Source organism: Sapajus apella, unplaced genomic scaffold (genome assembly GCF_009761245.1).
Source record: "Sapajus apella isolate SASKATOON/1434 unplaced genomic scaffold, GSC_monkey_1.0 scaffold84, whole genome shotgun sequence".
NCBI lineage: Eukaryota > Metazoa > Chordata > Mammalia > Primates > Cebidae > Sapajus > Sapajus apella.
Genome location: NW_022437024.1, coordinates 340,845 through 367,216, shown reverse-complemented (window position 1 = coordinate 367,216; position 26,372 = coordinate 340,845). Strand labels below are relative to the sequence as shown.

The window sequence follows — 26,372 nt, the reverse complement described above, 5'->3', positions numbered from 1 at the left end:
AGAGAGAGAGAGAGAGAGAGAGAGAGAGAGAGAGAGAGAGAGAGAGAAACATGGTATCACTCTGTTGCCCAGGCTGGAGTACATTGGCACAATCTCGGCTCATTACAACCTTCACCTCCCAGGTTCAAATGATTCCCCTACCTCAGCCTCCTCAGTAGCTGGGACTATAGACACACGCCACCATGCCTAATTTTTGTATTTTTTGGTAGAGATGGGGTTTCACCATGTTGGCCAGGCTGGTCTTGAACTCCTGACCTCAGGTGATCTGCCAGCCTCGGCATTCCAAAGTACCAGGATTACAGGCATGAGCCACAGTACCCAGACTGAAAAATGACAGATTTTTAAATGACCTCCATAGACCTCAACTTGTGGATGTACATTTCCACCTGAAATAGAAAAAAGACACTGAGCCTTATCTTGCTTTGCTCCTGGTAAGTCTTCTTGATCTGGAATGACCTCTTTTTCTCTAATCTCCGCTTGTCCACATTCTAAGCATTCATCCAAGCCCAGCTAAAAGCCAGCCCTCCATGTAGCGTTCCCTGACATCTCTCCTCTGACCTCCTGCAGTACTTAACGGGAGCTCTTCTAAGACACGTGTCATGTGCTTTGCTTTTATAGTTAACCGTGCTCATCTCCTTCATGATAAAGACTGTGTCTTGTACCTCTCTGAGGCTGTCCCCACCCCCTCAAGAATGCAGAAGAGTGCCTTATACACAGAAGGTGTCCAAATGCATAAATCCTAGGGCACCTGAACAAATCACATCTGAATGGTAAGAATTTAGCTTTGTTTTGTGATCCACATTCATGAACACTATTTCCATCTATACCCTCCAGCTGTAGCACTCATCAGTGTGACATTCAGCAGCACCTTCATTTCTTTTTGTGCTGTGCTCATTTAAAAAGCTTTAAGGAACTAAGTTGTCTCATCCAACAGCTGCTTTATAGAGATTTAAAGGCCTTTTATAGCTGTTCAGTAATGACTGAACTTTTACATTGTACATAGGAATCACCCAATGAATTTCACCTCCAATAAATAGAATCAATTTTACAAGGATCTGAGGAGTCCAGAAAGACATCAGAAGAGTTGGGGTACACACAGGGTTATCCCAAAAGAAACAACGGTGCCTAAAACTCTTGTGTTTTCTTGGGAGGGTTACAGAATCAAGACTGTCAGTTGATTCTGGAAGGAACTTTAGAGGCCATCCAGTCCTGCCTTCTTTGGAGAAAACTAATGCCTTTTAGCGAAATGAGTTAAATTTGGATTTGGTTAGTTAAAATATACACTGGGAGATTTAAAACTTTTGAATATGCCATTACAGCATTAATAATGTTTTCAGACACTGTCATACTGAAGGAGTTAATGCATTCTCCCTAAAGATCTAGGCCCCGGGTTATTTTACATGAATATTCTGACTTCCCAGAGCCATCAAGAAAAGCACATATTGCCCATTTCCGTGTGCCCCTGAGAACAGGCATCCACAGACACCCAGGCTCATCAGCTGGTGCGTACAGTATTCCACTGAGCTTCCTAACTGATGCATCCATCATCAAACACCGATATAGTGGAATGAGATTAAAAAAAAAAATACTAGTATAGGCTGGGTGCAGTGGCTCACGCCTGTAATCCCAGCAATTTGGGAGGCGGAAGCAGGCAGATCACTTGAGGTCAGGAGTTCAAAACCAGCCTGGCCAACACAATGAAAACCCGTCTCTACTAAAAATACAAAAAAAAATTAGCCAGGTATGATGGCGCGCACCTGAAATCCCAGCTACTCGGGAGGCCGAGGCATGAGAATCACTTGAACTTAGGAGGCAGAGGTTGCAATAAGCCAAGATTGCATCACTGTACTCCAGCCTGAGTGACAGGGTAAGACTCTGTCTCAAAAAAAAGTAGTGTATTTTTAAGAGACTAATATTTTGAAATTTACAAACCTACTAAACCAGGGAAAAATAGCTCCTCAAGTCTAAACAATGTTTCTTTGTTGACTCATGGGCTTATGGTAGATTCCCAAAAAGTGGTGAAGGCAGTGTCGCCTGGGAGGCAGACATGAGAGGGCTTCAGAAGAAAGCCAGGCCCACGAGGGCAGCACTACGGACAGCAGCCAAGGGCAGCAAGGGTTGTCCTGCACACCTTGGTCACTGGGCCCCATCTGACCTTGGCAAAGGCCTTTGCCTTTCTGTGACTCAGTTTCCTTTGTGGCTTCCCCTATACAAATGGCCTTTCCACATAAGATGAAGACTGCAGTTAAAAGCTACCTCAAAGAGCCGTCCTGAGAATTATAAACAAGCAAAAGGTATCTGCAAAATGTCAAGTACTGCTGTACCCACCACGCAAGAGACAAGAGGGCATATAGATAAGAAGGGTATTGCCTGGAAAGCACAAGATGGGTCATTTACAGAATACTGACTTCATCCTACTTCTCCAATTAGCTGAGGAAATTCACATGTTTTGCCTAAGCTCTCTGCTTCTTTATCTACTATTCTTTTTTCCCCAGTTTTTTTTTTTTCCCATTTTCTGATTTAAACAATCTAATGTATAGGTAAAGGCAAAGAAATCAATAATATTAACCCCCATGCATCCATCACCCAGACATATAACCACCTGCTAGTGCTGGCTAGCCTTGTTTTATGTAGACCCCACTCACACTCCACCTCCTAACTCTGATCATTTTGAATTGAATCTCAAACGTATATCATTTCATTTTTCATAGTTTTTAAAACATATACGTCATATTTCTTTGCCATTCTATTTTCTTGATTCAACATCCCTGATGTAAATTATTTATAACAATGAAATTGAGGTGATACTGGTGGTGCACTTGGGGCCAGAGAAAAATCTAGCAACAAATGATTTAAATAAAAAAGGACAGTACCTCAAGGCAGAGGTAACAGTAGGTTTGCAGAGTACCTGCTGTTATGTTGCCATGCGCATGGCAGCACCTATTATGAGCATCCTAGGAAATTCACAATGTGTAGATATTTTCCCCACTGGTTTCCACTGGTTTCTTCCCTTAGGTAAGCAAATTTGGGCTTCTTATCATAAATGAAAGAGAATCTGGGAGTGGTTTCCTCTGTCCAAATAGCCCAGCAACACCTGCCTCCAATACCATAATCCTGTTTTCCTCTCCTACACCCTCCCCCAAGGTGAAGGCTGCATGAAGTTACTGCTTACAGGATGGAATTACAGGCCTGAATCTGAGACAAAGCTCCTTTATGCTGTGTCTGGTCATTAATTAGCTGCTGGAAACTTCAGGACAGGGCCATTAGCATGCTCATAAACCTTTTATTTTAAATGTTTTCGCTTAGCCTTGATTCTGATGTGCCTCTCCTTGTAAGCTGGACGTAGGACATTTGTTTCTTAACATTTCAGAGGCTCATTAACTACTCCATCCCAGCGGCTCATTAACCAAGCCATTAGGGATTTCGCCTCATCCAGGCAGAAGCCTCCACTTGCCCTCACAGAGCATTGGAGGGCGCCTAATTGGGAACGGTGTGAGGCTGGCTGCAAGGATCACAGGGGAGAGGGGGGCTTTGTCAGGTCTCCACTATGCTGGAGCAGCGACAGGGGAGCTCACTCACCTGCTATTCTCCCAATGGGCATGGCGTGCTCTTCAGGCGGGGAGACAGAGACCATGATGTGGTTCATGTAAGCCAGGTCTTCCCGATGGGAGAGGTTGATAGGCTTCCCTTCCCTATGCAGCCCGTCCTCGGAGAGCCTGGACTGTTTGAAATCCACGGAGTGCCGGGGGTTCAAGATCAGAGGGTGCATGATGGGGCTAGGCATCAGCTGGATCACGCGTGTGCTCTCCTGCCGGGGGCTGGATGGCTTCGGGTGGGACTCGGAGGACGCTGGGCAGTGATTATTCTCCATGGGAGACACTGACAGGGGGTAGGACTCCTGGTGGTTGTTCTCCTGGTGCAGCCTGGGTCCCTGCGCCCTCTCAGCTGGGGAGAGGCGGCGGATCATGTTGTCCAGGGGGGACCGGAGGGGCCGCTGCTCGGGGTCAGGAGAAGGCCGGTGATTTGTGGTGATGGGTGACCTGGAGCGGTGCAACAGTTCAATGGTGGGAGGGTTGTGATGCACATTCTCCACGGATGGCCTGGGGGTCCTCTGGACACAGTTATCTGTGGAGCAGAGGGAAAGACAATCATAGATCCCAGTGAATTGGCAGGACAGGAACCTCCCTGTGGCTCTACAGGCGGTAAGTGGAGGAGCGTGTAGGTGTATGTAAAGAATCTTTCTCCCCAGATTTCAGTGTCATTTTCACTGCGTAACAAACAATTTAAAGTGAGCATATTGAAACTATTCTTGTATTGCCAGACAACCTAGGGATGTTTACAAGCATTCTGTAATCACCTACCCATGGCCTATAAGCACAAGGAAAACCTCCATTCCCCCTCTTTTGGCCATTATTAGACTCTTCTATTTAGCTTTCAGAGGTAGAAGGGTTCTTAGGGGTTTCTCTCTAGATGCTTTTATTGACTTACATTTTCATATTCTCTACCTCCAGGAGTTATTTGTATTAGAGAAAATGTTAATATTATTAGTAATAACTGTATCTTAGATACTGGATTTCACTGTTTAAAATTTATAGCACTCTTGGCTTAATGTGGTGGCTCCCACCTGTAATCCTAGTTACTCGGGAGGCTGAGGCATGAGAATCACTTGAATCTGGGAGGTGGAGGTTGCAGCGAGCCAAGATCAAGTACTGCACTCCAGCGTGGGCGACAGAGGAAAACTTTGTCTCAAAAAAAGAGGGAAAAAAAAGCCCAAACTTATAGCACTCGTAAGAGGAGATATCACTATTACCCCTCTTTTACAGATGATCAAAGTGAGGCATACAGAAGTTAAGCAACTTACCCAAGGTCACACAGCCAGTTAGGGGATTAGAATCAGACTCCAGTCAGATTCTAGAACCTGTGTGCTCATGACAACACCTATCACTGCGACACAGAAACTACGAAACAAGGTCACAAGAAAACCTGCTCTAAGCATGCACAGGGGCCCCAATTTACAGAATGACAATTTTACTGAACTTGAAAGAACTTTTGGGAGCACTTTGCTCCTGAGTGCATAGACCCTACAAGTGCTGAGAGACAGGCAGAGGTTAGTTAGGAAGAAGCAGGATGGATAGACACCTCTAACAATATCCCTAACCCATCCCACTTGAACTTGCAAGCTGGTGGTATGTGAGCAAGGACAACATCAGAAGTGGACACAGCTCAGCAGCAGCAGCAGCTCTGAGGGCTGGGGCAGGGAATGGACCAGCACCCATGTGGCTCCAGAAGCCCCTGCTAAGGTACAGAAGGACAGAAATCTGCCCATAAGAGTGCAGATTTCTACACAGCTCCACACTCAACTCAATGAACTCTCTCTGGCCACATCTGTTCCCAGGGCAGTCTCACCAAAAGGGTGTGCATGCTTGCTGGTCCTTGTTCTGGTCAAAGAATTGTCCACAGTTCTAAGTAAAGCAAGCCAAACATATCACCTTTGCCCCTAAAGATTATATATATATATATATATATATGAAGAACACATAAAGGAAATTCAGGAATGTGACAGGGTCAGTAAACAGAGACAGACATGGTGGTTTTAAGTTATACAGGGTTAAGAAGAAAATGGGGACTTTTTTTTTTGAAAGTTCTACTAGATCTCATCTATCATATGAAACATTGAACAAAAATACTGTTCATAAAAGATCATCTCCTTGAAGGCAGAGGGCTTATTTTGTGACTGCTGTATAACCCACTGCCATAAATTCAAAAGTACTTAATCACTGGAATAGCTATCAATAGGAGGCTGATTTAATAAATTATATCTCTAAACAATGGAGTACTATGTAACTGTAAAAAGGAACGGGGAGCATCTCAACATTTTGCTAAGGACTAGCATCCAGAATCTATGGTTGGATGAGAAAAGATAGATGAAGGATTTATGATCTGCCACCACTTATCTAAACAAAGAGAGGGGGAGTTCCAGTTTCAATAATAGCAGAGTGGCTTGTACCAAAGTAGCCGTCCTACGGATAGAAATGAAAGAAACTGTATTAAATATATAGAAAAAAAAGTATTTGAAGGTACCGAAGGCATATAAAAACTGGAGGGGATTTCACTCTTGAAAGAAGGGACCTGTACAGAGTGAGATCCGTATTTAAACAGCTTTCCCCCCGATTCTGTTGATCTCCTAACTGTCCTATGCTGCATGCTCCTCTCCAGTCTGTACAGCACGGGGCAGTTAGAAAATAAACAGAAAGTTGCTTGAGATGTCAGAAGATAGTAGCTGCCAGAATGGCAGAAAATTGAAGAAACAAATCCCATACAGTGGGAGCCTCAGAGCTGAGAGTGATTAAATTGGCATGTAAAAGTTTCCTCAAATTCTTGTCTGACTACTGAATAGCCCAAGTGCTGGGGAGACCCTCTGGAGTTCAGTGAAAAGCAACAGTTGTATCATCAAAAGACAGAAGTAGAAATCTCAGCTATTGGCTACTGCAGTGGAGACAGGGTTCAGAATTTGCATCTCATCAATTTTGAAGGCTCTGTAAACACTTCAGGCTGTTTGTTACCCCAGAATGGCCATAGCTTAGAAGCAAAAAACCCAGGACAAGAGGATCTAGCTAAGGGCAAAAGGCAAAACAGAAAACAGACTGGACCTAATGAAACGTTAAGACCACACCTCTACAAATTCAAAGTGGCCAGTAATTTGACTGCGGGCTAGAACAAAAGTCAATACTCTTCAGAGGAACAGAACACAATCCAGTGTCTCAATAATGCATGCTCAGCATCCAGTCACAATTTTCTAGATGTGGGAAGAAACACAAACATGTAACTCACAATAAGAAGGAAAGGCCATCAACAGAAACAGAACTTGAGATAATGTAGATACTGGAATTAGCTGTTATAAATAAGTTCAAACCCTAAAAGAAAATAATGGTTGTAATAAATGATGACACATAGAACCTGTTAAAAGAGAAATGGAATTAAAAAAAAAAAAAAAGACGATGAGACGATCCAAGATGGCCGTTTAGGAACAGCTCAGGATTGCAGCGCCCAGTGAAAGCGCAGAGGGTGAGTGGACGCCGCGTTTTTATTGCCCACAGACTAGGAAATTCCCGGGCGGAGGTGCTCCACAGGTCACCAGCACGGCTGTACCGGCCAGCGCGGCTGTGGGGGCCAGCGCCACTGCTTTGCCCCGCGCGGCTGCTTTGTCAGCGCCCCGGAGCCGCGGTTCTCCGTACAAAATACACCGGTCCGGGTGCCCTTTTGGCTGGCGATTGGAGCCACGGGAAGTCGCCCGTACGCCGGTTCAAAAAGGGGACTGAGCAGAGAACCAGGACAGTAGATTCCAGGGCAGAAAAAAAAAAAAAAAAAAGCACCACAAACCTCAGTGCCGCTGTTTAAGCCAGCGCAGTGAGTGGCCACAGGGGAAAACAAACAGACCCTGGCGCCTCTTCAACAGGCGACTGGAACACCAACTTAAAAAAGGCTCTGAGGCAGGGAGCCAGGTGATCAGGCTCGGCTGGCCCCACCCCCACAAAAGAACAACAACCAGAAACTCTGGATTGAGAGTTTCACAGCAAGCGCAGCTGAACCCAGGACGGTCCAGCTCTGTGGGGGAGGGGCGTCCGCCATTACTGAGGCAGCCCGCCGTTGCCAAGGCAACTCGCCATTGCTGAGGCGGCCCGCCGTCGCCAAGGCAACCCGCCATTGCTGAGGCAGCCCACCGTTACCGAGGCAACCTGCCACAGCAAAGAGACTCCGCCCCAACAGAGGCGGGCCACCATCGCCAAAGCAGTTCTAACTACACCCATATAAACAGGACTGCAGGGAAGTTCACTCGTCAGCGGGGCGGAGCCCACAGCAGCTCAGCAAAGCTGCTATAGGCCGACAGTGACTAGGCTGCCTCCTTGCTGGGCTGGGCAGGCCTGAAGGGAAAAAAAAAAAAAAGAAGGCGGCAGCATAACGGAAACTCATAAATAAAGCCCTAAATCCCTGGGACAGAGCACCTGGGAACAAAAAGCAGTTTATGAGTTCTGCTGCAGCAGACCTAAACGTACCTGCCCAGCAGCTCTGAATGAACAACAACAGAGCTCGCAGCTCACCATTTGAGCTCCTATAAAGAAGAGACCATCTCCTCAAGCAGCTCCCTGACCCCTATATATCCAAAAAGACACCTCATAAAAGAGAGATCAGATTGACACTAGGCGGGTATCCTTCTGGGACAAAGATAGCAGAAGAAGAAAACTGGTAACAACCCTTGCTGTTCAGCAGCTGCTGCAGGTGAACCCCAGGCAAGCAGGGCCTGGAGTGAACCTCAGCAGACTTACAGCAGAGGGGCCAGACTGTCAGAAGGAAAACCAAGAAACAGAAATAACCTCATCATCAACAAACAGACCGTCAATCTGAAAGATTTGATACCCAATCTGAAAGCCAGCAACTACAAAGTTGACAGGTGGATAAATCCTTAAAGATGGGAAGAAACCAGCGCAAAAAGGATGAAAACGCCCGAAACCAGAACACCTCTCCTCCTAAAAGGGATCACAACTCCTCACCAGCAAGGGAACAAGGTTGGATGGAGAATGAGTGTGATGAAATGACAGAATCAGAATTCAGAAGGTGGGTAGTAAGAAACGTCTGTGAACTTAAAGAACATGTTCTAACCAAATGCAAAGAAACTAAGAACCTTGAAAAAAGATTTGATGAAATGCTAACGAGAATGGACAAAATAGAAAGGAATATAAGTGAATTGATGGAGCTGAAAAACGCAACACGAGAACTTCGTGAAGCATGCACAAGTATCAACAGCCGAATTGACCAAGCAGAAGAAAGGATATCAGAGGTCGAAGATCAACTCAATGAAATAAAAGGCGAAGGCAAGACTGGAGAAAAAAGGGTAAAAAGGAATGAACAAAGTCTCCAAGAAATGTGGGACTATGTGAAAAGACCTAACCTACATTTGACAGGTGTACCCGAATGCGACGAAGAGAATAAATCCAAGCGGAACATACTCTTCAGGATATTATCCAGGAAAACTTCCCCAACCTAGCAAGGCAGGCAAACATTCAAGTCCAGGAAATACAGAAAACACCACAAAGATATTCGTCAAGAAGAGCAACCCCAAGGCACATAATCGTCAGATTCACCAGGGTCGAAATGAAGGAGAAAATACTAAGGGCAGCCAGAGAGAAAGGTCGGGTTACCCAAAAAGGGAAGCCCATCAGACTCACAGCAGATCTCTCAGCAGAAACCCTACAAGCCAGAAGAGAGTGGGGGCCAATATTCAACATCCTTAAAGAAAAGAACTTTCAACCCAGAATCTCCTATCCAGCCAAACTAAGCTTCATAAGTGAAGGAAAAATAAAATCCTTTGGGAACATGCAAGTACTCAGAGATTTCGTCACCACCAGGCCAGCTCTACAAGAGCTCCTGAAAGAGGCTCTACACATATAAAGGAACAACAAGTACCAGCTCAACTAAAGGGCAAAACACCCAGCTAGCACCAAAATGGCAGTATCAAATTCACACATAACAATATTAACCCTAAATGTAAATGGACTAAATGCCCCAATCAAAAGACACAGACTGGCAAATTGGGTAAAAAGACAAAACCCATCGGTGTGCTGTATCCAGGAAACCCATCTCACATGCAAGGATACACAAAAGCTCAAAGTAAAGGGATGGAGGAAGATTTACCAAGCAAATGGAGAGCAAAAAAAAGCAGGAGTTGCAATTCTCATCTCTGATAAATTAGACTTTAAAGCAACAAAGATCATAAGAGACAAAGAGGGACATTACATAATGGTAAAATGATCAATGCAACAAGAAGAGCTAATGATCCTAAATATATACGCACCCAATACAGGAGCACCCAGATACATAAGGCAAGTTCTTAATGACTTACAAAGAGACTTAGACTCCCACACAATAATAGTGGGAGACTTTAACACCCCATTGTCAACATTAGACAGATCAACCAGACAGAAAATTAACAAGGATATCCAGGACTTGAACTCAGACCTGGACCAAGCAAACCTAATAGACATTTACAGAACTCTCCACCCCAAATCCACAGAATATACATTCTTCTCAGCACCACATCACACCTACTCTAAAATTGACCACATAATTGGGAGTAAATCACTCCTCAGCAAATGCAAAAGAACGGAAATCGTAACAAACAGTCTCTCAGACCACAGTGCAATCAAGTTAGAACTCAGAATTCAAAAACTAACCCAGAACCGCACAGCTTCATGGAACTGAACAACTTGCTCTTGAATGTTGACTGGATAAACAATGAAATGAAGGCAGAAATAAAGATGTTCTTCGAAACCAACGAGAATGAAGACACAACATACCAGAATCTCTGGGACACATTTAAAGCAGTCTCTAGAGGAAAATACATAGCAATAAGTGCCCACATGAGAAGCAAGGAGAGATCAAAAATTGACACCCTATCGTCAAAACTGAAAGAGCTAGAGGAGCAAGATCAAAAAAACTCAAAGTCGAGCAGAAGACAAGAAATAGCTAAGATCAGAGCAGAACTGAAGGAGACACAAAAAACCCTTCAAAAAAATCAATAAATCCAGGAGCTGGCTTTTTGAAAAGATCAACAAAATAGACAGACCACTAGCCAGATTAATAAAAAAGAAAAGAGAGAATAACCAAATTGATGCAATAAAAAACGATAAAGGGGATATCACCACAGATTCCACAGAAATTCAAACCATCATCAGAGATTATTACAAACAACTCTATGCACACAAACTAACACACCTGGAAGAAATGAATAAATTCCTGGACACTTGCCTCCTGCCAAGCCTAAACCAGGAAGAAGCCGAAACCCTGAACAGACCCATAACAAGGTCTGAAGTTGAGGCAGCAATTAAGAGCTTACCACCCAAAAAAAGCCCAGGTCCAGATGGGTTCACAGCTGAATTCTACCAGACATACAAAGAGGAGCTGGTACCATTTCTTCTGAAACTATTCCAAACAATACAAAAAGAGGGAATTCTTCCCAAATCATTTTATGAGACCAACATCATCCTGATTCCAAAACCCGGCAGAGACTCAACAAGAAAACAAAACTTCAGGCCAATATCCATGATGAACATAGATGCAAAAATCTTCAATAAAATACTGACAAGCCGATTGCAACAGCACATCAAAAAGCTTATCCACCATGATCAAGTAGGCTTCATCCCGGGGATGCAAGGCTGCTTCAACATATGCAAGTCTATAAACGTAATTCACCACATAAACAGAACCAAAGACAAAAACCACATGATTATCTCAATTGATGCAGAGAAGGCCTTTGACAAAATTCAACAGCCTTTTATGCTAAAAACCCTCAATAAGCTAGGTATCGATGGAACGTATCTCAAAATAATAAAAGCTATTTATGACAAACCAACAGCCAATATCATACTGAATGGGCAAAAACTGGAAGCATTCCCCTTGAAATGTGGCACCAGACAAGGATGCCCTCTCTCACCACTGCTATTCAATATAGTATTAGAAGTTCTAGCCAGAGCAGTCAGGCAAGAAAAAGAAATGAAGGGCATTCAAATAGGAAAGGAGGAAGTCAAATTGTCTCTATTTGCAGACGACATGATTGTATATCTAGAAGACCCCATCGTCTCAGCCCCAAACCTCCTGAAACTGATAAGCAAGTTCAGCAAAGTCTCAGGATACAAAATCAATGTGCAAAAATCACATGCATTCCTATACACCAATAACAGACTTAAAGAGAGCCAAATCAAGAACAAACTTCCATTCACAATTGCCACAAAGAGAATAAAATACCTAGGAATACAACTAACAAGGAATGTAAAGGACCTCTTCAAGGAGAACTATAAGCCACTGCTCAATGAAATAAGAGAGGACACAAACAGATGGAGAAACATTCCATGTTCATGGTTAGGAAGAATCAATATCGTGAAAATGGCCATACTGCCCAAAGTAATTTACAGATTCAATGCTATCCCCATCAAGCTACCAATGACCTTCTTCACAGAACTGGAAAAAACCACCTTAAACTTCATATGGAACCAAAAGAGAGCCCACATAGCCAAGTCAATTCTAAGCAAAAAGAACAAAGCGGGGGGCATCACACTACCAGACTTCAAACTATACTACAAGGCTACAGTAATCAAAACAGCATGGTACTGGTACCAAAACAGAGATATAGACCAATGGAACAGAACAGAGGTCTCGGAGGCAACACAACATATCTACAACCATCTGATCTTTGACAAACCAGACAAAAACAAGCAATGGGGAAAGGATTCCCTGTTCAATAAATGGTGTTGGGAAAGCTGGCTAGCCATGTGCAGAAAGCAGAAACTGGACCCCTTCCTGACACCTTACACTAAAATTAACTCCAGATGGATTAAAGACTTAAACATAAGACCTAACACCATAAAAACCCTAGAAGAAAATCTAGGCAAAACCACTCAGGACGTAGGTGAAGGCAAGGACTTCATGACCAAAACACCAAAAGCATTGACAACAAAAGCCAAAATAGACAAATAGGACCTAATCAAACTCCACAGCTTCTGCACAGCAAAAGAAACAATCATTAGAGTGAATCAGCAACCAACGGATTGGGAAAAAATTTTTGCAGTTTACCCATCTGACAAAGGGCTGATATCCAGAATATATAAAGAACTAAAACGGATTTACAAGAAAAAAACTAACAAGCCCATTCAAAAGTGGGCAAAGGATATGAACAGACACTTTACAAAAGAAGACATACGTGAGGCCAACAAACATATGAAAAAATGCTCATCATCACTGGTCATCAGAGAAATGCAAATCAAAACTACATTGAGATACCATCTCACGCCAGTTAGAATGGCAGTCATTAAAAAATCTGGAGACAACAGATGCTGGAGAGGATGTGGAGAAATAGGAACACTTTTACACTGTTGGTGGGAGTGTAAATTAGTTCAACCATTGTGGAAGACAGTGTGGCGATTCCTCAAGGACCTAGAAATAGAAATTCCATTTGACCCAGCAATCCCATTACTGGGTATATATCCAAAGGATTACAAATCATTCTACTATAAGGACACGTGCACACGAATGTTCATGGCAGCACTGTTTACAATAGCAAAGACCTGGAACCAACCCAGATGCCCATCGACGATAGACTGGATAGGGAAAATGTGGCACATATACACCATGGAATATTATGCAGCCATCAAAAATGATGAGTTTGGGTCCTTTGTAGGGACATGGATGAACCTGGAAACCATCATTCTCAGCAAACTGACAGAAGAGCAGAAGATCAAACACCGCATGTTCTCACTCATAGGCGGGTGTTGAACAATGAGAACACATGGACACAGGGAGGGGAGCACTACACACTGTGGTCAGTTGGGGGGAAGTAGGGGAGGGATGGTGGGGGGCGGGGAGCTGGGGAGAGATAGCAAGGGGAGAAATGCCAGATGTAGGTGATGGGGAGGAAGGCAGCAAATCACACTGCCACGTGTGTTCCTATGCAACAATTTTGCATGTTCTTCACATGTACCCCAAAACCTAAAATGCAATAAAATAAATAAATGGGGGGAAAAAAAAAGACAAAACAAAGAGTCTATAATGGAAAAGTGTAATATCTGAAAGACTAGACTAGGCAGACTTAATAGCAGACGGGAGATGAGAGAAGAAAGGGTTAGAGAATTTGAAGACAGATCAGTAAAAATGAAATCCTAACCAAACGAATCCTCCTGTGGAACAATATCACATGGTCTAATACACATGCAAGTGGTGTCTAAGAAGGAGAATATAGAAAAAGGCAGGGTAAAATAAATTAGGAAATAATGGCTAGATAGTCCCCAAATTTGGTAACAACAACATCATCAACAGCAGTACATTCGAAGATCCAAGAATCTCAAGTCAGATATGTAAAATAAAAACCATACCCAGGTACACCAGAGTCAAAACTACTGAAAACCAAAAATAAAGAGGAAATCTTGAAAGCAACCAGAGGGAAAAAAGATACTATGTACAGGGGGAGATTATAGTAATATACTATATATGCATAGTATGATACATAGTATATACTAATATAGCATATATATACTACATATAAGTATATACTAATATGTATTATATATACCAATATATATATAATATTGTGTATACTAATATGCTAATTATGGCTGACCTCTTTTGAAAAAACCTGAAGAGAGGAACTGCTCAAACACACACACAAGGAGGATACAAATGGGAACCTATAGACTGAAAAAGACTTAACCATTTGCAATGTATAGATGTTGCTTGGATTCTGATGAAACTGTAAAGAACATTTATGAGATGGTTGGCAAAAAGTGAACACTCATAGATTATATGTCAATACTGAGGAACTACTAGTTTTCAAGTGATATGATGGTTCTGTGATTACGATTTTATAGTCTTTTTTTGAGGCCTATGTGGATACTATTTACAAGAGAAATTATATATCTGGGATTTGCTATAAAATAATCTGGGATGGTGAAGCAGACAGCGGGTAGACCACAGAGGAAGGCAAGACTGGCCTTGAGCTGATCATCAAAACTGGTGATGGGTACATGGTGGTTCACTACACAATTCTTTTTACTTTTGTATAGGTTTGATATTTCTTGCCATAAAAAGTTTTTTAAGTGCTGAATCAACCTTGCAAGGATACAGGTTGGAATGACAAGCACTAATGTTCTCACTTTAACCCAAATGCATATAAATGCTTACAGGGCACCAACTAAAATGATCTGTTATATTCTGGAGACAAGGCAAACTTTCCTTTTATAGCTAATATGGATCTCAATTCTGCTGGCCATAGAAACGTATTTATATTTTGCTATGGTTCACTTTTCATTTGTCACAGAATATGATTACTGTAAACAACTATTCAAGAGAGTTCCTATATTTGAACTTTCCTATATTTTCTTCTACATGCCATTTACAGAATGTCTCTCTTTACTTAAAAGCTTATTAAGGTTTAAAAATAGTTAAGGTTGATGAGGAGTATGTATTGAAAAATCCCATTTCCTGAATCCATTTCCCGTCTTATAAATTTCAAAACGGTCATAGGCGTTGGCCAGTAATCTGGTTACCTGCAGGCTTTCTTTGATGTCCTGGGCTTCAAGGCTCAGTGTGTGGGTGTGCACTCAGGGCAGGCCTTAGGAAGTCTGGGAGGACCAGGAGAGGAAGAACTTTCATGCCAAGGGTAAAGGAGGAACTGATGTAATGTCCTGGAGAGATTTCACTCTCTGTTCCTGCCCAGACCTTGGGAACAATGCCGGAGGGTGATAGTGCTTTGGATCATCCAACTCAGATTTTACTTTGGACTCAGGATCCAGGCAGGAACAGGACTTGGAGTAGCTTGATTTATTTATTTCTCTGCAGATATCACTCAAAGAGGAAGTACTTGATGAAGTCGATAACATTAACAGTAGATAACTGGATCCGAGGGTATTTAATTCCAGGCTCCTGGTGGTCTGGGCACAACCACTGTCAAGGCTGAGAAGCTTGCAATGAGACCTTCCAAGCTTTGTTTGAGTCTGCAAAGCGGTGCCCATGTACGGAGTGGGCTATGACGTTCCCAGCCTGCTGCCTGACGCCTCTGTTATTATAAGTTGGCAACAGGGCATGGAAACTTATGAGACCAGAGCCGGCAGGCAGAGAAGCTCCGGACACAGGAAATGCACTGAGCGGACAGTGGGTGCATGAAATCCCCCAGATGTAGGAGTCTTCTGTCTAAAACAAGAAGATTTTTTTGGTCTGGCCTTGATGTCTGGGTTTGTTCTTGGTGAGCTGCCCAGCTGGAAAACTGGGAAATTATCCACATTGCCCTCATTCTGAATGTCTTGATATGGAAGGGAAATATACAAGGAAGAGGGAGGGAAAGCCACACATAATTGATCTGTGAGGGCACAGAAGGAAGGGAGGAAGAAAGACTAAGGACTGGTAGAAACTGTCATTCTGGTTGGAAGTGTTTTCTGATCCTAAACCTTTTTCCTTGTTGACCTCTGTTAGACACAAATAATCCCTTCTTCTCACTGCCGAATAACCTAACATAAATCAGGACTTTAAATGTGGTAATTTTCTTTACAAAAAGGTCTGATTTCTTATCCCTTTCATATTAGTTATTAGAAAAGTTTCTCTACTTAAAATTCATAAAAATTTGACCCAATTTAATCATGCTATAACTAATGAATAACTAGTAAACTTAAACAAGCAAAAAAAAAAAACAAAAAAAAAACCTGCCTTTGGTGAAAGTTTTGGCTGTTAAGTTTCCAGGGTGGAGCAAAGGCTAAGATCAAGTTTGTATCTCACACACCAGGATCACATTTCCACCATTGTGCTTTCCCTAAGCCCACGGATGATGGTCAGAGAAGAAGGTCGTCAGGGAGACACAAATCAACAGCCCCAGCAGGTAATGCTCACTCAAGCCTCTGTCCACTGGGTTTCACTCTCTCCCTATCCCAGTCATTTTGTAAAGAATTGTGGGAAGTATGAATGTTACACAGAGCTAGACAAAAGTCAAAGGCTCAAGATCTTGAGCTGGAATTCAAACTATATTTCATAAACCACTCCAGGTCTCTTATTCCCATTATGGGTTAAACGTCTCTACCCCAAAATTCCTAAGTTGAAGTCCTAACCCCTAGTACCCACAGGATGTCACCTTATTTAGAAAGAGGGTCCCTGCAAATGTAATTAGTTAAGATGAAGTCATTTTAACCATCCAATATGACTTGGATACTTTATAAAAAAGTATACTTTGGACTTACAGACATACGAAGAATGCAGGTGAAGATGAAGGCAGAGCCCTCCAAGGCAAGGAATGCCAAAGCCTGCCAGCAAACCACCAGAAACTAGGAGACAGGCATGGAACAGATCCTCCCTCACAGCTCTCAGAAGGAAGCAACTCTGGCACACGTTGATCTTGGACTTCTAGCCTCCAGAATTGTGAGATGACGACTATCTGCTGTTTAAGCCACCTAGTTTGGGGTACTTTGTTACAGCCGCCCTAGCTAACGAATACATCCCTGACTCCAGTTACCTGAGGTTCAACCCTTGCTTGGTTTGGAGCCTTTCCACTGACTGTGTGCCTGGCATTCCAGCCTCTTCATCCCCCCAATATGCCAATATAACTGAACTCCCTTGGAGGGCCTGAGAAGAAAAATGCCCTGGTTTGGAGTGGATGATTCACATACGTTTGAGGTTATCAACAATAAGCTCCATGTAAGCGCCTAGAATTTTATACGCATTTGATGAAAGGAGCTAAACAAAACAAAATGGGTAACTTGTAGTACTCTGAGGCCTGGGCAGGGCTGCTTCCAAACAGGCTACCCTTCCAGGGGATCGGCACGGAGAGTCCGCACACATCTGCTGACACAGGAGGCCCCACCACCTGGGCTGCAGGCTGTCTTGCTCATCACAGGCCAGAGGGGGGAGTCTCCTTAGTCTCCATAAAGCAGCATAAAAGAAGTGAATTAAGAAATCAAGGGATCGGATTTCCAATAAGCCAATTTGCTCTGTTTGGGTAAACCTCTCAATCATGTCTAAGGCCTGGGGTCACGGGAGGCACAGAGGTAAGGCAGAGAGGCCTTGAGTGGGGAAAAGGGCAAAATGGCCCCTTAACTGAGGGCTTCCTTCTCTGGGGGTGAAATCAAACTGCCCTGGCCCCTTATCTCAAAGGGATCAGATGGCATTTCTCTAGGGGTAAAGAAAGTCTCTTGGAGACTTCCTGCCTGTCTTGTGAGAGTCATTCATGCATACTAGGGATCTCTTGCCCCTAAAACTTCTGGCTTAAGGCAGCAAACTAGCCCTAGGGTTAAAAGCGGCCTCAGCTGGAGGACACTGGTGGAAGCAGGGAGGGTGAGGGGTCCCTCCTGAAATAGGCCAAGAGGGTCCCTGCACAAGCCAGTCCCTACACTCTGTCACAAAACACATGCTGCTGCAGCAGGGGCAAGGGTCAGAAGGTAAAAGGTCATGCTGCCCTAGGCCCTGAAATATAGGAGGCAAAGCAGGAAGAAAGGTCCTGGAGAGGAAAGCAGGGCTTGCAGAAGGCTGGAATGAGGCCAGGTCAGGGGAAAAGGTGTTAAGTGGTACTCGGAGGCCCCGCTCCCAGGGAGAACAGGAAGTCAAGATCTTGACCTGTTCTGCTTCTGGTGGGACCTCTCATTACCTGCTGCCAGATTCAAGAATCCCAGAATAGAAAGGGGTGCAAGAGGTTAACCCTGTAGCTCTAAGAGGAGGAGAAAGCCAGAAGAGCAATACAAAGGTTCCAAAGGGGTCATGGAGGCCCCAGCGCTTGCCAGCTACTGTAAGGTAACATAAAATACAAGCAGTGTTCACGTTCAAACAGGCGGCACTCTAAAAGTAATGAAGACTGGCACTTTAAATGTATTTTGCCACAGAAATCATAGTGCAGGTGGCATCCAATTAATCCACGAAAGTGTTCTCAGATAACGGCAAGGGAGGCAACAGCCCTTCCCTGTGTATAAGGTGCACAAACCTGATGTTTGCACAAAGTGTGTGCTGTTGCAATAGTGAGAATGGTGAAGAAAAGTAGAAGGAAAAACCAACCACCGCACAACATTGTGAACAGACTCACCACTACTGAAGTACACTTAAAAATGGTTAAACTAGTAAATTTTTTTTTTTTTTTTTTTTTTTTTGAGACGGAGTTTCGCTCTTGTTACCCAGGCTGGAGTGCAATGGCGCGATCTCGGCTCACCGCAACCTCCGCCTCCTGGGTTCAGGCAATTCTCCTGCCCCAGCCTCCTGAGTAGCTGGGATTACAGGCACGCGCCACCATGCCCAGCTAATTTTTTGTATTTTTAGTAGAGACGGGGTTTCACCATGTTGACCAGGATGGTCTCCATCTCTTGACCTCGTGATCCATCCGCCTCGGCCTCCCACAGTGCTGGGATTACAGGCTTGAGCCACCGCGCCTGGCCAAAACTGGTAAATGTTATCTGTATTTTACCCCAATTAAAAATTCACACAAAAAGATGGTGGGGGGTGACAACCAAATGATAATCAGAAATACTGAATTGTGAAGAATGAATAACATTTACTGAGTGCTTGGCTATGCGAGGGACATTCTCCACATTAACTAATTTCTTTCTTATGTCAACTCTTTGAGGTAGATGCTGTCCTTTTCCTTCTTTTACAGGTGGAGACATGACACACAAAGGCAGCTGCCTGAAGTCACGTAGCCGGTAAACTGGGGAGCTGGGATGGAACCCCAGGTAGGTGGGATCTAGAGTGCATGCATCTAGGTGCCGGCATGCTCTCTGGCTCCGTTATGTATTACACAGCTAATATGTGTAACAAAGATGTCAAACCCCAGCACAGCCTCCTTGACCCTGCCGTCATTAATACGATTCCAGCAGAACTAGAGAATTGAGTGCTTTTACAACAACCAGTGACGGGATGTGACCTGAGCAGCTAAAGACTGCATCTACCTGGAGCCGACTTAGCAGCTGTCGTGAGGAGCCAGTTTTCAAGGTGTGACCTGCACCGAGGGGCTGGCTCCTCGGGGATGGGTGACAGCCAGTGCTTCTGCTCTCAGAAGCCAGTGCCTAGTTCAGAACCCATGTTCTCACAGGCTGGGAGATTTCCATGATGCTAAGCCCGTCAATCCCAAGGGAGTCAATCATCCACAAGGGTGAATTCAGTCCAACTTAGCACGAGTTTTTAATATCATGAACTAGACATACTTTGGAGTCTCAAAAGTCATCTTTGACATTTTTTGGTATAAATTTGGCAGTAACGTAAGCAGGATCTGCCACACACTGTACCCCAGTCAGGTGACCTGAAAACTGGTTTGGCGTCCTCATCTCCACAACTTCCACTTGTCTTTCAATCATTCACTCTATTTTCAGGGAGCGTGCACCACAAACATTTATAAAAATGTATTTTGGTCTCCTCATTCTGCGCAGTGGAAGGAGCACAGGCATTGGCATCAACCCCACCTGGGTTTAAATCTCAGCATTGCTACTTGATTTTGGGGCATGTTACTTTATTGCTCTTTACCTTTATTTCTTCATCTATTAAGTGGAAATAATAATATCACCTTTATTGGGCAGTGTGGTGAGGAGTAAATGATTCAAACATATAAAACCTTAGAACAGGGCCGGCACACAAGAAGAACCCAATAAATGTTAGCTCTTGTTTTGCTATTAAGAAGCAGATTCATATACCTCATCTTCTTTAATTAACTCATTAAAATTGTATATAACTTCCTGCCACCAAAGCAGTCTTTGGGCACTTGGGTTTGGTGGTGGGGTGGGAGGGGTATGATTCCCCTCAATAAAAGCAATCATATAAATGAAACTCTGTGGGCCATCACAGAACACATGCCACCCTCTCCATCTTTCACAAAGAAATGACTTCTCTCCATTATCGAGCCATTCCCATGCGCTAGCGTAAGAAAAACTGAGATCAATTGTACTTGGATGCTTTAAATTTCTCCTCACCACTTGCAATTTCCATGTTTACCTTGTAATAAAGAGCTGTCCCACAGCAGAACTGCCACCTTAAAACTGCATCCACTGCTATAGAAATGATCTCAGCCCTGCATGTATGAATATCTGCAAATTAAAGTGATTAAGAATCGCTGCTCCATAATCTCGCTGATGGGGCAGAGGAAAGGATGGGACTGAAGAACTGAAATTATTAGTGGGTCCTCCGAGAGGATGGTGGGATGAGAATGTCTGAGAAATCCAGATCTTGCTCTTTCTCCCCATAGACGGCATGTCCAATCCCATGGGGTGATTCTGCGGAGCGGGTCCCATTCAGAGACTTTAGCCCAGAAGGGAAGCTCATTTTATGTTGCCATCGAGCTTTCAGGGGGCCAATATTCAAGTAGTTCCAACGTCAGAGGACAAATGACAATTAAATATACATATGGGGATAAAACCCAAAATAAAATAACCTAAGGTGTGAAAAGAAGTTATCATTACAACTGCTCGTGACAAAATAAATTTACAGTCATTTGCTGGTCTGATATTTCTAAAGATGCTCTGCCTCCTGGTTTCTGTGAAAGAAGTAAAATCATTGTTTATATTACCTTTTCTCTACAAAACTACCTACCTGCATTCTAATTCATATTACACAGACAAAATAAGTCATAACGGTCAAAGAAAAAGAATGTCCTTAAACTGAGCTTCTTTTGACGAAATAAGTGAAGGATGCTACTCTTGTTGACACTCTCAGAGGGGCAACGTTCTCTGAAGTTCTCAATAAGGTGAGACCAATGAGGACAGAAGGGTTTTCCTCCTGCCTCTGAGTAACACCAGGCAGGACACTGCTATGATTTTCTGGATTTTAGATGCTCAAGACCCTGAGGGAAGGGAGTATGTGTTATCTTCATATCGCCCAGGAAGACTCAGATTCCTTAGATGTAACGTGGGGATTTGAGAGCTGTAAGAGACTGCAGAAACCATTTAGTCTAACCCCTCCTTATAACTGGGGAGACAGAGCCAGAGAGATGAGAAACTTAGCCCTTTGGATCTGTTCTGGCAGAATGAAGGGTTAGGACCTGGCTTTCTGGCTTGCAGATCCCATCCTTTAAAACATTTTACACATACACACACACACGCACGCATGCACACGAACACGCACACACACGCACACGCACACACACACCCAGTTTGTTTGTCGAGGACAGTTCTGGTTCTGGTTTTGCCTGTAGTCCTGGCTTAGTTATTGATGGAGTCTGGTGTCACTGTCATAAGTGTGTTGGTATGGAAGAAAAATTATAAGGTTAAACTAATTATATAAAATCGCCCTCCCTTCCCATAACTAACAAGTAAGGAAAAAGAAAATGCTGGCTTTTCTAGCGGTAGGTGGAATCTGAGGACTGCTTTGCTCAAGGCATGATATGATTTCAGAATGGTGTAGTACATTATATAGACAATGAATGTTCACATATAGAGGCTTTGAATAAGCATGATTGTCCTCCTCTACTGTCAGGGCATGAAGGGGAACCTCTGAGCTAACACCAACTTCCTAGCTTCTGGCACTGCCGTGTGGCTACTAAGGAAGGCATGATTTCAATGTAAGACAGTCATAGAGGATACACGTGGGGAACTCGTGCTAGATTGAGCAAGACACATTTGTGCTGTGATATAAATGCCCATTGTGAAATTATGAATGTCTGAACTGGTTAAGTTTGTGGCCATGATGAGGTGAAATCACACAGGGGTTGAATGAAGCCTTGTGTTTGCACTTGACTGTGCATGCTTCACTGTGCTGGGCTGCTTAACAGCTGAGTTGGGCCTTGTTCTCTTTCCATTCTGTCACTCCTACCCACCTATCTATCTACTTACCTACCTACCTACCCACCCACCCATCTACCTACCCACCTACCCACCTGCCCAGCTACCTACCCACCCACCCACCTACCTACGTACCCTCCCACCCACCCACCCACCCACCCATCTACCCACCCACCTACTCACCCACCCTCCCACCCGCCCACCCTCCCACCTACTCACCCACCCACCCACCCACCCACCTACTCACCCACCCACCTACCTACCTACCTACCCACCACCTACCTATTTACCTATGCCAAGTTGATAGCAACATGTGTCATCTTGGGTTAACATACGTTTATATGAAACTGTATTCCCAGTTATGTATAATAAATCACTGGGGAAGTAATATTTGATATGTATAATTTCATTTGACAGATCTTTGCAGAACCAGATCTTTCTGTATGTTAACATAGGCACACATCAATCATCTGTTATCCTTCATAATTAAATGTAACAGTATTGATTCTGGAAACAATTTATGTTGAGCTGGATTTTTTTCTTTTTAGTGGAGAAGAAGGGACACAGAGAGGAAGTAGCTGGAGGTAGGAAACCCGTGCTGAGCCACACACCTCTCCACTCGATCTCTTTGTCATCAAGGGCACCATTCAGCTGAAAGGCAGGACATGGAGAGGGCCACCTCTTCATATCACCTCTGTGCCTTGGATAGCACTTCTCACTGGATACCACCTGATAAAGACCTACACTTCTCTCCTTGTTACGTGCACCTGTTCCTTGGAGCACATGTGCCCTGCTTGAATAGACAAAGGAGGGGAACACATGCTCTCAGACTCAGCTTCCTGGTCATCTGCTTAAGGAATGGTCTCTGAAAATGTACGACTTTTAAGAGCTGGGTCTGAAGCAGAGCTAACTGGTCCGCAGGGCAATGACACCCTTGACCTCGGTCTCATTAGCTGCATTCCTTTACCTATGGAGCTCACCACCACTGACATGATAATACTTGAGAGAAAGCTCATTACAGCATATGCGGTGGCACATCTGTATTTACTTGGTTTGAGAGCAACTCTCAGAGTAAGCTTTCTCTATTGCTGGGCTCCTGCAAATGAAAACAACAAACACACCTACTTCTGAGTGAAATCAGGCCGAGGGGAAAAGAGGAAGGATCCGTGAGGAGGAGAGACCACAAGCCTCCATCATACTCAGGAATAAAGTGGGGCCAGAAATTCCAAATGAGATTTCTGAAAACAAAATAATGAGAAAAGGAAAGAATGAGAGAGAGAGAGAGAAAACCCATCACATACCCTTTGTATCTGAAAGGCAGGCTAGGTAATATATTTCTTGCCTTAATGTCAAGCTTCAGTAAACCCACCTCCTCTTCTCTGGAGTGGCTGGTGGCTATTATGCAAGCCGGAAATGCACATGGCAGGAAGAGCAAAGGAATGAAAAACCGAATTGGGGGAGGAGGGCAGCTGCTAAATTTAGCAAGGGTAGAGTGAGGGGAGGAAAGGATGAGAGGAAGGCAGGGAGCATGCACGAAATGCTGTTCGTTCTCCATCACGGAAGCCGGGGGCCCTGCTGTGAAATGCCTGGCACAAGGCGGTGATGTCAGTCGCCTGGAGTCAGGCTCTCTTTTGTGAAGTGTTAATTAGGAAAACAAGAAGCTTCTCATTTTTTTGGTTTGCCAACAACAAAACAGAAATGTGAGCCCTGCTCTTGGGAATGATCGATCAATTTAAGGAAATGCCCCAAGGGACCAGGGTTCGAGGTCCCTGGTAATCTGGACCTAAGGAAAAGTACACGTGAAGAAGTGGGTGCACCTTCAGACGTCTGTTGTCTGACCGATCCGACCAGGAAGATGTGGGTATCGTGACCCTCAGAGGCACGATCCATCACTGAGTGCTCAAGCTGTTCAGCTGTTTAATGCAATGGTGCTCGACTAAGGTTTTTATACTCTATTTCTGTGCCCCAGCACCTATTCTGGAACTAGGTCCAGGGCCTAAATTAAATTCTGGTATTTTGCTTTCTACCAGTGATTAAGAGGAACAACCGGGACACTTGAAATAAACACCGACGCTGAGTACACGCTAACCAGCCTCCTTTGGTGCATGATGCAGAAAGCCCTGAGCCAACACTGAGTTCAGAGACTTGGGGATTTTTTATTTCCTTGCTCCAGCTTTTACTATTCCCTGCTAAAAAAAAAAATCTTCAATCACTTCCCATTTCTTTCCTCCATATTCCAGAAATCAAAGTTCTCCACACTCTGGTTCCAAGCTAAGCTCCTTGGACTAGCTCTGCACAAAATGTTGATCACTGTGAAAGCAACAGTGATGGCTTGGGGGGGTTTATTGATTTCATTCTCTCTATGTGGAGTATGTTTGAAATTTGTTGCAATAAAAGAGTGGAGGAAGAGAAGACTATAATCCAAGTCATCTAATTGCTCTCAATTTTAAAGCCTTATCCCCCCTCTTATGTCATTTTCTTTGCCTGGAATGTTCTTCATGTCATCCTTGCTTATCAGAATCCTGCTGGATCTCCAAGGCAGGAGTCCTCAACCCCCAGGTCACTGACTGGTACTGGTCCATGGCCAGTCAGGAACTGGGCTGCACAGCAGGAGGTGAGCGGAGGGCAAGTGAATTCTCGTAGAAGCACAAACGCTATCATGAACTGCGCATTCGAGGGATCTAGGTTGTGTGCTCCTTGTGACAATCTCATGGCTGATGATCTGTCACTGTCTCCCATCACCCCCAGATGGGAATGTCTAGTTGCAGGAAAACAAGCTCAGGGCTCCCACTGATCCTACATTATGGTGGCTTGTGTAATTATTGCATTATGTATTACAACGCAGTAATAACAGAAATGAATGTAATGCACTTGAATCATGCTGAAACCATCCCCGCCCCAACTCTGTGGAAAAACCCTCTTCCACAAAACTGGTCCTTGGTGCCAAAAAGGCTGGGGACCATTGCTCTGAGGCCTGCTCCAGAGCTGCTTCCTGTATGAGCTGACCCTGCTCCCTGTATCTGGCTGTCATTGACCCTTCCACCACACTTTCACGGTGCCTGATATACAGTGACGCTTCTGTGTACAACCATCTCACTGCTTCACTCTGATCGTGAGCTTCAGGGAACCAAGGGTATATCTTATGCACCTAGGCGTTCTCCCTGGTGTCTTATACATAGTAAGCACTCAATAATTGTTTGGTGAATGAAAAGTGAACTTACACGAATAAGAACAGCTTATCAAGTTAGCAATTAAACCTCTTAAATTTGTCTGAACCTCAGGCAAGAAAAGAGAAGCCTCTTCCAGTACCTTCTTCATGGTTCTGATGCAGTATGACCTCTGGCTGTGTGTGTATAGAGTTTCCAGGGTGGAAGAATGGTGAAAAAAGAATCCGAGGTTTCCTCTGCTTCAGAATATGCTGAAGGAGTTCATAGAGCACATCACCTGGAAAGGAGGAGGAAAGGGAAAGTGAGAAATGGAAAGATTTTATTCCAACAACGATTTCATGAGCAGTGGCTATGTCCCTGGCTCTGTGCTAAAGATACGATTAGAGGGCCGGGCGCGGTGGCTCACGCCTGTAATCCCAGCACTTTGGGAGGCTGAGGCAGATGGATCACGAGGTCAAGAGATCGAGACCATCCTGGTCAACATGGTGAAACCCCGTCTCTGCTAAAAATACAAAACATTAGCTGGGCATGGTGGTGCGTGCCTGTAATCCCAGCTACTCAGGAGGCTGAGGCAGGAGAATTGCCTGAACCCAGGAGGCGGAGGTTGCGGTGAGCCGAGATCGCGCCATTGCACTCCAGCCTGGGTAACATGAGTGAAACTCCGTCTCAAAAAAAAAAAAAAGATACGATTAGAGAACAAAACAGGCCTGCCACCTCCTCCCCTCACCAAGCTCACAGGATGCAGCACTTCAAACTCAAAAGGTCAGAGACATGTGAAGTTTTCAATCAAACTTTTTTGATTATGAAAATCATATACTTTTTTTTTGAGATGGTCTTGCTCTGTCTCCCAGGCTAAAGTGCAGTGGCATGATCTTGGCTCACTGCAACCTCCCCCTCCTGGGCTCAAATGATCCTCCCATCTCAGCCCTTCAAGTAG

General features: G+C 44.1%; 1 protein-coding gene across 5 annotated transcripts in view; it reads right to left on the bottom strand.

Moving 5' to 3' along the window:
• Positions 1-26,372, bottom strand: part of ETV6 (ETS variant transcription factor 6) — a 253,755-nt gene that overhangs the window by 19,417 nt on the left and 207,966 nt on the right. For all 5 annotated transcript variants that reach the window (XM_032253655.1, XM_032253656.1, XM_032253658.1 and 2 more), the window contains 2 exons: positions 25,578-25,712; positions 3,580-4,125 (listed from right to left, as the gene is read on the bottom strand). In XM_032253655.1, coding sequence (XP_032109546.1) covers positions 3,580-4,125; positions 25,578-25,712 — 681 coding nt within the window. The remainder of the gene's footprint in view (positions 1-3,579; positions 4,126-25,577; positions 25,713-26,372) is intronic.